Source organism: Haliotis rubra, unplaced genomic scaffold (genome assembly GCF_003918875.1).
Source record: "Haliotis rubra isolate DU_JTF1 unplaced genomic scaffold, ASM391887v1 Scf23, whole genome shotgun sequence".
Classification (NCBI taxonomy): domain Eukaryota; kingdom Metazoa; phylum Mollusca; class Gastropoda; order Lepetellida; family Haliotidae; genus Haliotis; species Haliotis rubra.
The window spans coordinates 396,003-408,586 of record NW_025766336.1 but is presented as its reverse complement, the minus strand read 5'-3'; the positions used below and the strand labels follow the sequence as shown (position 1 = coordinate 408,586).

At 40.4% G+C, this 12,584-nt stretch overlaps 2 protein-coding genes across 5 annotated transcripts in view; both read right to left on the bottom strand.

Annotated features, from left to right (window-relative positions):
- Nucleotides 1-12,584, bottom strand: part of LOC124277949 (solute carrier family 22 member 4-like) — a 93,336-nt gene that overhangs the window by 14,683 nt on the left and 66,069 nt on the right. The window contains exon 1 of one of the 4 annotated variants that reach the window (XM_046713668.1): nt 11,363-11,550. The exons of the other annotated variants lie outside the window; for them this stretch is intronic. The gene's annotated coding sequence lies outside the window, so the exon portion shown is untranslated. Of the gene's footprint in view, nt 1-11,362; nt 11,551-12,584 lie in introns of those variants that run through there. 4 annotated transcript variants of the gene reach the window in all.
- Nucleotides 8,203-8,910, bottom strand: LOC124277898 (sperm surface protein Sp17-like). The gene has a single exon (XM_046713624.1). The coding sequence runs from the start codon at nt 8,908-8,910 to the stop codon at nt 8,203-8,205; it is 708 nt and encodes a 235-aa protein (XP_046569580.1).

Below are 12,584 nucleotides of genomic sequence, written 5' to 3'. Positions count from 1 at the left end.
AGTGGATTATTTACAAACCGCTATTTTCACCAATGTGTCCTGCTTTAAGAATGGCCATTGTGAATTCTTAGCGGAAATGAGTTTTGGCTCCCGATTTGTGGATAAATATTCAAAATGAATTTAATAAACATTGTGAATGTTAACAGTCGCGCCGCCAACATATTGTGGCTGCTAAATGTAGGAAGGTGGCAGCGTTCTGTGGGAAATAACAAATTTTGCTGAGTAAATAAAAGAGGTAAACTGGCATAAAATTCATATTACTGCCATCTATCATTTGTAGAAAGATACATTTTTTTCGTCTGCGACCTGCATCACTGCAGCAATCCTCCAACACCAAACTGAAACACCGTCATACAACTGGAACACTGTAGAAAATGGCGTTAATGACCACGTGAACATGCTCAGAACAATGTGATTAAAGCCTGCGATGTACACATGTATGCTCATATGGGTTACGACAGTATAAGTATATGTATGTATGTACAGTGTATGTATGTATGTATGTATGTATGTATGTATGTATGTATGTATGTATGTATGTATGTATGTATGTATGTATGTATGTATGTATGTATGTATGTATGTATGTATGTATGTATGTATGTGTGTGTGTATGTGTGTGTGTATGTGTGTGTGTGTGTGTGTGTGTGTGTGCGTGCGCGTGTGTGTGTGTGTGTGTGTGTGTGTGTGTACGTGTACGTGCGCGCGTACGTCCGTGCGTGCATGTATGTATGATATGTAGATAGTAAGGGATTAAACAATTCAGTCGGCCTAGTGTAAGTGTCCAAATGCGAAACAGGGTTCCTGGCAGGTGTCTGTGAATTTGGGTTTTGTCCATGAGACAATATACAAAACCTGGTGAGGCATGCCGCTGTCTGGTAATCTTCCGTTTCTAAAGAGAGGTCTTGCAATTAGATAATAACGCCCTATCCCAGATGGAAATATAAAACTGAGTATTCATTGAAGAAGATGTACTTGTAACAAAGTGGTTTCAACATACCTATGGTATATATTGTCTGTGGTACTCATGAACACGTCGGAAGCACGTCTTTCGCTGGAACCTTTCATAACATGGCTTTGGTTTTACCTGTTGAATTCGCAGCTGCAGTTTCAAGTAATTATCATTCGAGTTTATCACGGAAGTAATTTAAGCCAGAGAAACAATAACATTGTGTAATTATCGGAACGACAAGCCATTACTAAATGCATTATTGGCTGCAGACTCCACAAACTGGGAATATCTGTCCGCGATAGTGTACTTGTTAACTTTAATACTGTGTTTATTTCTTCCCCGTCATCACTGCTTGGTTCTATACAGGGTCACGAGGGATGCTTGCCTGCCGAGCACACGTCATGAAATTACGCTAATCTAAAACGAAATTGATTTTTACTTGAAGCTCATCAATACGGCCTGTTGCCTGCTCCAGCAGCCCGGGCCAATACTACATCATTGCCATACTCGTTCCCACATGGAAGCTACAGAAGACATGCCTATATCCTCCAACACGCCATCATGGCACGCGTCTCAGTCCTCAACGTAGGTCTTAATTCTTTAGGATACTCTTTCTGAATAGTTAAGATTTAGAAAATTGACACGTAATGAGAGCGTCAAAATGGGACATTTTATTACCAGCGGTTGGCGTGCTGTGGGCATGTCTGCTGGCATTGCTTGTCACTGACAAATTCTCCTTTTTCTCCCCTTTCGTCAGACTTTAATCTGTCTGGTTCTGCGCACACAAGCATGTGTATAGACTGAGAAGGGCAACTGCGATGACACGACGTGGCGACAACGTGGGCCATGTGAGGAACAATCGGACATACATCTGCCAAGGCGTTACTGTCCACACTGAAGACCCTCAATTAGTCAGAGCTAAAGCAGCGTGTAGCCATAAAAGTCAACATGACTAGATTGAATGAATGTCTCGTCTTTCCTCATTTTGTTTGTTTCTAAAGGAATATGTATTCCACATATATGTGTTTCGAAACATGTAGTTGTGATTTACCTGATTCCATTCACAGTTTATGTATGAACCTACTTGCCTGGTCTGAAACGCGGGGACCGTCTACGGGCTTTTTGCCTTGCTGAAAACTGGCAGAATTCAGCGTGGCCACAATGTTTTACGTCTGTGCTTAGGTGTGACTATGAAACAGAAACCATTCCATCCCGCTCAGGGTGTCCTTGCTCATTGCCAAGAGTACAGGATCCATTGATCCGAAACCACGCCCTACGAGCACGATCTCAGTGAATCAAATTGTTTCAAACTTTCCTCTTTCTACCCGAGCACGAGTAAGGCGATAAGAATTCGTCTACATGTAGCTCATCTCGATGGTTGTGCCGCCAAATGACCATGTTAACAACTGGGGTGAATGGTGTACCGCAGACCGGAAGGTTGTAATCGTGCCTGGTCACGTGTCGTGTTTTCACCTCGATTCACTTTGCATATCCTTCATTGGTGTTGTCATGTCTGGCGATGTCGAAATCAATGTCAAGCTTCTGTCAACCTGCGACCTCATGACAGATTTATTGGTGGATCGATTATGTTTTGATGGTGGCCTCCATGACTGAGCTAACCCCTCACCCTGACCATTCCCCCTTTCTGGAACATGAATGAGAGAAATGTGCTTTATCGTCATCGGCCGCCGGCTGACTTTTGACGGCGACTGTTGATTTAATGGTTTACTATGACTATTGTGAAAATCATTTTATGCAAAGATGTGTTGCTGTGTTGTGAGTTCAGGTTATGTTGATGAAACGAAGATGTGTTGCTGCGTTGCTGTGTTGTGAAGTTCAGGTTATGTTGATGAAACAAAGATGTGTTGCTGCGTTGTGAAGTTCAGGTTATGTTGATGAAACAAAGATGTGTTGCTGTGTTGTGAGTTCAGGTTATGTTGATGAAACAAAGATGTGTTGCTGTGTTGTGAGTTCAGGTTATGTGGATGAAACAAAGATGTGTTGCTGTGTTGTGAGTTCAGATTATGTTGATGAAACAAAGATGTGTTGCTGAGTTGTGAGTTCAGGTTATGTGGATGAAACAAAGATGTGTTGTGAAGTTCAGGTTATGTTGATGAAACAAAGATGTGTTGCTGTGTTGTGAGTTCAGGTTATGTTGATGAAACAAAGATGTGTTGCTGTGTTGTGAAGTTCAGGTTATGTTGATGAAACAAAGATGTGTTGCTGTGTTGTGAAGTTCAGGTTATGTTGATGAAACAAAGATGTGTTGCTGTGTTGTGAGTTCAGGTTATGTTGATGAAACAAAGATGTGTTGCTGTGTTGTGAGTTCAGGTTATGTTGATGAAACAAAGATGTGTTGCTGTGTTGTGAAGTTCAGGTTATGTTGATGAAACAAAGATGTGTTGCTGTGTTGTGAGTTCAGGTTATGTTGATGAAACAAAGATGTGTTGCTGCGTTGCTGTGTTGTGAAGTTCAGGTTATGTTCATGAAACAAAGATGTGTTCCTGCGTTGTGAAGTTCAGGTTATGTTGATGAAACAAAGATGTGATGCTGTTTTGTGAAGTTCAGGTTATGTTGATGAAACAAAGATGTGTTGCTGTGTTGTGAGTTCAGGTTATGTTGATGAAACAAAGATGTGTTGCTGTGTTGTGAGTTCAAGTTATGTTGATGAAACAAAGATGTGTTGCTGTGTTGTGAGTTCAGGTTATGTTGATGAAACAAAGATGTGTTGCTGTGTTGTGAAGTTCAGGTTATGTTGATGAAACAAAGATGTGTTGCTGTGTTGTGAGTTCAGGTTATGTTGATGAAACAAAGATGTGATGCTGTTTTGTGAGTTCAGGTTATGTTGATGAAACAAAGATGTGTTGCTGTGTTGTGAGTTCAGGTTATGTTCAGGTTATGTTGATGAAACAAAGATGTGTTGCTGTGTTGTGAGTTCAGGTTATGTTGATGAAACAAAGATGTGTTGCTGTGTTGTGAGTTCAGGTTATGTTGATGAAACAAAGATGATGTATTTGCTGTGTTGTGAGTTCAGGTTATGTTGATGAAACAAAGATGTGTTGCTGTGTGAAGTTCAGGTTATGTTGATGAAACAAAGATGTGTTGCTGTGTTGTGAGTTCAGGTTATGTTGATGAAACAAAGATGTGTTGCTGTGTTGTGAAGTTCAGGTTATGTTGATGAAACAAAGATGTGTTGCTGTGTTGTGAAGTTCAGGTTATGTTGATGAAACAAAGATGTGTTGCTGTGTTGTGAGTTCAGGTTATGTTGGATGAAACAAAGATGTGTTGCTGTGTTGTGAGTTCAGGTTATGTTGATGAAACAAAAAGATGTGTTGCTGTGTTGTGAGTTCAGGTTATGTTGATGAAACAAAGATGTGTTGCTGTGTTGTGAAGTTCAGGTTATGTTGATGAAACAAAGATGTGTTGCTGTGTTGTGAAGTTCAGGTTATGTTGATGAAACAAAGATGTGTTGCTGTGTTGTGAGTTCAGGTTATGTTGATGAAACAAAGATGTGTTGCTGTGTTGTGAGTTCAGGTTATGTTGATGAAACAAAGATGTGTTGCTGCGTTGCTGTGTTGTGAAGTTCAGGTTATGTTGATGAAACAAAGATGTGTTCCTGCGTTGTGAAGTTCAGGTTATGTTGATGAAACAAAGATGTCTTGCTGTGTTGTGAGTTCAGGTTATGTCGATGAAACAAAGATTTGTTGCTGTGTTGTGAGTTCAGGTTATGTGGATGAAACAAAGATGTGTTGCTGTGTTGTGAGTTCAGGTTATGTTGATGAAACAAAGATGTGTTGCTGTGTTGTGAAGTTCAGGTTATGTTGATGAAACAAAGATGTGTTGCTGTGTTGTGAGTTCAGGTTATGTTGATGAAACAAAGATGTGATGCTGTTTTGTGAAGTTCAAGTTATGTTGATGAAACAAAGATGTGTTGCTGTGTTGTGAGTTCAGGTTATGTTGAAGAAACAAAGATGTGTTGCTATATTTTGAGTTCAGGTTATGTTGATGAAACAAAGATGTGTTGCTGTGTTGTGAGTTCAGGTTATGTTGATGAAACAAAGATGTGTTGCTGTGTTGTGAGTTCAGGTTATGTTGATGAAACAAAGATGTGTTGCTGTGTTGTGAGTTGCCAGCTGGTTGTGAAGTTCAGGTGTTGTGTGTTCAGGTTATGTTGATGAAACAAAGATGTGTTGCTGTGTTGTGTGAGTTCAGGTTATGTTGATGAAACAAAGATGTGTTGCTGTGTTGTGAGTTCAGGTTATGTTGATGAAACAAAAGATGTGTTGCTGTGTTGTGAGTTCAGGTTATGTTGATGAAACAAAGATGTGTTGCTGTGTTGTGAGTGTTGTGAGTTCAGGTTATGTTGATGAAACAAAGATGTGTTGCTGTGTTGTGAGTTCAGGTTATGTTGATGAAACAAAGATGTGATGCTGTTTTGTGAAGTTCAGGTTATGTTGATGAAACAAAGATGTGTTGCTGCGTTGTGAGTTCAGGTTATGTTGATGAAACAAAGAAGTGTTGCTGTGTTGTGAGTTCAGGTTATGTTGATGAAACAAAGATGTGTTGCTGTGTTGTGAGTTCAGGTTATGTTGATGAAACAAAGATGTGTTGCTGTGTTGTGAGTTCAGGTTATGTTGATGAAACAAAGATGTGTTGCTGTGTTGTGAGTTCAGGTTATGTTGATGAAACAAAGATGTGTTGCTGTGTTGTGAGTTCAGGTTATGTTGATGAAACAAAGATGTGTTGCTGTGTTGTGAGTTCAGATTATGTTGATGAAACAAAGATGTGATGCTGTTTTGTGAAGTTCAGGTTATGTTGATGAAACAAAGATGTGTTGCTGCGTTGTGAGTTCAGGTTATGTTCATGAAACAAAGAAGTGTTGCTGTGTTGTGAGTTCAGGTTATGTGGATGAAACAAAGATGTGTTGCTGTGTTGGGAGTTCAGGTTATGTGGATGAAACAAAGATGTGATGCTGTTTTGTGAAGTTCAGGTTATTTTCATGAAACAAAGATGTGTTGCTGTGTTGTGAGTTCAGGTTATGTTGATGAAACAAAGATGTGTTGCTGTGTTGTGAGTTCAGGTTATGTTGATGAAACAAAGATGTGTTGCTGTGTTTTGAGTTCAGGTTATGTTGATGAAACAAAGATGTGTTGCTGTGTTGTGAGTTCAGGTTATGTTGATGAAACAAAGATGTGTTGCTGTGTTGTGAGTTCAGGTTATGTTGATGAAACAAAGATGTGTTGCTGTGTTGTGAGTTCAGGTTATGTTGATGAAACAAAGATGTGTTGCTGTGTTGTGAAGTTCAGGTTATGTTGATGAAACAAAGATGTGTTGCTGTGTTGTGAGTTCAGGTTATGTTGAAACAAAGATGTTGATGAAGGTTATGTTGATGAAACAAAGATGTGTTGCTGTGTTGTGAAGTTCAGGTTATGTTGATGAAACAAAGATGTGTTGCTGTGTTGTGAGTTCAGGTTATGTTGATGAAACAAAGATGTGTTGCTGTGTTGTGAGTTCAGGTTATGTTGATGAAACAAAGATGTGTTGCTGTGTTGTGAGTTCAGGTTATGTTGATGAAACAAAGATGTGTTGCTGTGTTGTGAGTTCAGGTTATGTTGATGAAACAAAGATGTGTTGCTGTGTTGTGAGTTCAGGTTATGTTGATGAAACAAAGTTGTGTTGCTGTGTTGTGAGTTCAGGTTATGTTGATGAAACAAAGATGTGTTGCTGTGTTGTGAAGTTCAGGTTATGCTGAAGAAACAAAGATGTGTTGCTGTGTTGTGAAGTTCAGTAGATATTGATGAAACGAAGATGTGTTGCTGTGTTGTGATGTTCAGGTGATATTTATGAAACGAAGACGTGTAAAGGAGTTGTGAAATTTAATTCAGTATTATTTAGAACTAAGCTATGAGTTACTGTTTTGCAAATAGTTAAATGATTCTGTGCATAGATTTCGTGCTGGGGGTGGTACCACAGAGAATTAGGAAATTGAAAAACATTTAAAATGTAAATGTAAGCGGTATTTTGACATCAAACTGAGAAATGTTTCTTAATGAAGGTTGTCTTTCAACGCATGATGCAGCAAGTTCAATGCCAAATACCAACTACGTATGATGAAGCTGCGTGTATGTATAGAATCAGTCTGCTAATGATACGTTTTATTCACACACCGCATGAGGTTACATGTGTTTGTACTATGTGTGACGTTACCCGTGCATATTTACCACCTATATATCGCTATGTCTAACAGTGCTAAAGTCAACCATTTCTCACTGGTTCCGGAAATGACACTTGATCTGTGAAGCGTTAATCATCTGTAACAACCACTGATCTGTGAAATGTCCGTACAGGCTGTTTGTGGCCACATTAGCAAACGTTAGCAAAGCTTTGATGATTGAGAATTCAGCAGACCCCTGTATTCAGTCATTAATGAATTCGGCAGTAAGGTCCATGTGCAGTTTCCCTACTGGAATACCAATGAATCAGTCTGAAATTACGAAAAGGTCGAGTATTTCTTAAGCAAGATATAACAGCCTGTATCACGTTGGGATATACCTATAACCTTTAAAGAAGTGATATACAATACTAAAAACAAAAGAAACTATATTGATATATGTCAGCAGTTATTGATTTATTCTATTTATCAACACGTATAATAAATACGGTCACATAAACCATCAAGGTGAATGTTACTTTAGGAACAACTTTCTTGCAGCGTAATTGTATGTACGTCTGACATCGAAGGTGTTAAAGCATCGAACTGAATGGTAACTTCTGAGACCTGTCTGATTCAAATCGGGAAGACTAGTCCTGTAAAGGACTAACTCAGTACTAGGTTTTATTAACCAGACGAAGCTTACGGTGGTGGAAAGGCAAACAAGTTACATTTACAGCCTACATGATCAAAATAGATTCAAGCGGTATGCAGATAAAGTATCAATGTACAAACTTCTATAATGATATGCATGGCTATTAGGCGTATAGCATACTCCCGAATACATATGGTTTCCATGACAATGACATGGTGATGATAACTGTCTCTCATCAAGTCGGATGTGAAATATTGGGACGACGTATTCCCAACATTATGCACATCTGCTGTATCACCACGAACCTTCTCACATCCGTTCCCAGAATCATATAGCCAAGAGTCAAGTGTCAGTTTAACGTTCGTCAGCACCGTCATATACATTCTTAACTTTTACTGGACGCATTTCAGTCTTGATCCTCGCTCCGTCCTGCTTGTACATTAATTAATTCTTTTCTACATCATCATCACCTTTAACTTGTTCTGACGAGTTCAGAGTTTGCTCTACCTTTACTATGTTTTCATCTTGATCTAGTTCTTGACTTGCAGGTGGGTCTGTTCCAGCCGCCTTTCTGGCCTTATAACCCTTGAAGCCAGCTTGTATCTTAACGGCGGCCTTTTCCACATCCGGGTCGTTCAGGTCGATGTCTACCTCGTCGATACCCCCATTAGCCTGTTGATTTAGTGATTCCTTTGTGTCTTTAGTAAATGTTGGTTCTTCCAACTTATCTTGCGGTTGTTTAGTTGCGTTCTTATCTCTTACTTTCTGCCTGTCTATATATCCTCGTATCCCAGCTTGAATCTTCACGGCCGCCTCTTCTTGACGCATATCTTGTACCTTCTCCGCGGCGGCATGTTGACGGTAGTTGGTCTGGATGGTGAGTGCAGCAGTTTGATGCTCAGGATTAGAGACATCGGTTACCGGTTCCTTAAACGAGTTATTGTTGTAGAAGACATCTTCCATCTTGGCCCCGTGTTTAGCAGGGTCGCGTCCACCGGAGTCTCGAGCTCGCAATGCATTTTCAAAGTATTGTAGTCCAAATGAATACACATTCTTAGGCTGCAATCGCAGGACCTCTCGTGACAAGCCCTCCAGTAGATTCTGGAAGCCTTTAGGCGCCCTCAGCCTTGTATTAGATAAAGGAACGGTCATTTTGATTATTTGCTCGGTCTTCTCCTGTGTTGTCGGTGGTCTCGCGTAATATGAACGAATGAAGTCAAACCGTAGCAATGGCCCTTGTATGTTTGACACAAACTGCCTTGGAAACCGATTACGCAACAGCATGGTGTAAAATAGTCCTAATTAACGTATTGGCGAATGGCCACCTCGAGATTATGTGAAATAAGCCGTTCAGCTAGTTAATCCCTAGAATCCGCCACAGCTGCACACACGGCAACCACACAGAAAGAGGGTGCCGGGGACCATGCCAGCCGATATTGCGTTTTCTTTACAATTTAATCCTCTCTAATTCACAGGTTGAAAATTGATTGCCGTCGTTTACCAAAAGCAGATGCTCAGTTTCCAGGACTTTGCATGGCAGCTCACTCGTTACCCTACAGTGTCCTTGATATCAGGAAACCCGAGATAGTCATTGTTTGCCACTGTTTCTGTTTTACTTCCCACAGCAGTATTCCATGAAGAGTTCCATTATACCGTCACATTTACTTTCTAACGTTGTAGATAACGGAAAAGAGATATGACCGCGTAGGGCAGAGCGAAGTATGACCGACCGTACATCATCAATACATCTAGATGGATGGCAGATATAATCAATCATTGATCAATTTTCATATCATAAGGTGTGTACCACGTGTTCCTCGAGCTCCCTAGCATGCATGTATAGCTTGATGCATGATCAGGTAAGTGCGTGCGTGCGTGCGTGTGTGTGTGTGTGAATGAGTACTATGGTTTAACGCCGCTTTTAGCAATATTCCAGCAATATCGGGGACAAAAAAATGGGCCTTACACATTGTACCCATGTGGGAAATCGAACCGTGGTCTTTGGTATGTGTGTGTGTTTGTGTGTATGTGTGTGTGTATGTGTGTGTTTGTGCGTGTGTCCGTATATGTCATACATCAATGTGTAGCTACACCTCTGTATGTCGTACATCAATGTGTAGCTACATGTCTGTATGTCGTACATCAATGTGTAGCTACATGTCTGTATGTCGTACATCAATGTTTAACTACATGTCTGTATGCCGTACATCCATGTTTAGCTACATGTCTGTATGTCGTACATCAATGTGTAGCTACATGTCTGTATGTCGTACATCAATATGTAGCTACATGTCTGTATGTCGTACATCAATGTGTAGCTACACGTCTGTTTGTCGTACATCAATGTGTAGCTACAGGTCTGTTTGTCGTACATCAATGTGTAGCTACATGTCTGTATGTCGTACATCAATGTGTAGCTACACCTCTGTATGTCGTACATCAATATGTAGCTACATGTCTGTATGTCGTACATCAATGTGTAGCTACACCTCTGTATGTCGTACATCAATGTGTAGCTACATGTCTGTATGTCGTACATCAATGTGTAGCTACATGTCTGTATGTCGTACATCAATATGTAGCTACATGTCTGTATGGCGTACATCAATGTGTAGCTACACGTCTGTTTGTCGTACATCAATGTGTAGCTACAGGTCTGTTTGTCGTACACCAATGTGTAGCTACATGTCTGTATGTCGTACATCAATGTGTAGCTACACCTCTGTATGTCGTACATCAATATGTAGCTACATGTCTGTATGTCGTACATCAATGTGTAGCTACACCTCTGTATGTCGTACATCAATGTGTAGCTACACCTCTGTTTGTCGTACATCAATGTGTAGCTACACCTCTGTATGTCGTACATCAATGTGTAGCTACACCTCTGTATGTCGTACATCAATGTGTAGCTACACCTCTGTTTGTCGTACATCAATGTGCACCAAAGCCGTGGCCGTGTCATATGTCCCATCTTAGAATGTCGGTGACCATAACGTTGACACGCATAGGAACTACAGTATATAGATTGATGGGTCAGCGCCATACCTCCCAACTGATTAAAAGTGTAATTCTGCTGACATCCATATTTGCTCGTAACATTTGTAAAATTACAAGTGACTGAATAGAACATCGAACTTGTGGCTGCTTAACTAATTTTGCTTCATTGATAATATATGCATGGTTCCCAATCTGCTGAAATACAGTGCATTAACTACCGTGCCCCTACCTAGTGCATGTGGGGGTGGGGGTGGGGGGTTTGCCACGACATTGGGACGAATGAGAGCATCTAGACGCCCACGTGTGCTCACATACGATAAAGCGACAGCTGTATTCCTTTTACCTCATTATGAGAGTAATTGCCGACCATTAAACTATAAAAGATCGGGTTAAATTTTACACCTTCAACACATTCGGTCGTTTCATCTAACACTGATCACAGCTCATCTATTTGATTTACTTAGTGGATGCTGACACCCATATGTTTCATCAGTAACTGTACATTAAGCCATACCGACACATAAAGCACACTGCACTTTGGTGAGCTGCAACATACTTGTACTGACAAGAGACAACCTAGGAATCAACACTGAAAGGTACTTACTGTCGAGACACCAGGGATGCGTGCAATGGTATCTACATGACCGGATCGGCGATGCAAAATGCCTCCCAAAGGTAGTGATCACTCGTGTTTAGCTGCAGGGGTATCCCGAGTAATCTTTGTTAAGCTTTGTACGAAGTGAATGCCTCCCGGTAGTCGGCCAGATAGCCGTTGCCTGCTCCCTCTCCCACGATATATAATTTGTTGATTTCACTCGAGGAGAGTACAAACACATAGAGAAAGGTTGTTACATCTCATTTGTGCTTAAAAATGGACTGATGTCGATTTCATGTCCAATTCATTACCCTAGTGGTAAACCTGTTCCCGGATAGTTTTAAGAACACGTTTTGTTCATTCTTTCTAACGAGACACATACAGGAAACAGGTGTAGTTACTTTGCTTAATAACCTTTGCGCGTAAACAATAACTTAATGAGTTTAGATAACAATGGTAATTAGTTGAATGTGGTGTATAATAGTTGCTTGAACTCCAGGAAGAAGCGAATGGTGATGTTGGTGATATATAAGTGCTGGCAATGTAAGTGTTTAGTTCACTGCGCCTAACATTCAGCATGGCCGTATGATCCCCAGGGAGTTGAAAAAGTGTCGGAAAGTGCAATAGTGTCCGGTGACCGGGCTAGTAATGTACGTAGCGCCGTAAGCAAGCAATGTGCCTGGATATGAGCGCCATATAAGCGGACTATTACTATATGAGTAAACTACCATGTGTTTATATAATACTATTATCTCACCCGGACTGTCGAGTGTGGTTCTTAAAGCCTGGTGTTCTAATTAACTAACACTAGCTTGCAGTAATATTACATGACAATAATATCTGCTTCAGACCCTAGTATGGTATATGTTAGAGTACCAAGAACGCGTTCTTAAAACACAGACATGTCCCTTTTACCTGTTCTGAGGTGTGTAGACTGCCAGAGTCCTGTACTCATCACACATTCTGTGTTGTAGACATCTTTGATTAGTTCATCAGTTTTGGAGCTTTTCACAGGCTCCTTTAATTATGTTTTATGTCATCATTTATATGATGACATGAAAAGAAAATATACCACATGTTCATACAGAAGTATAGTAATGGTGTTGCCATGGATATTCTGTCGAAGAGTCAACCTGACAGATATGTTGTTCCCCAAACCGTTCTCTTTTAACAACGGGTAAGATATCTGTCTCTAAACGACTGATCTTGTAATTGCGTAGATAATTTGCAA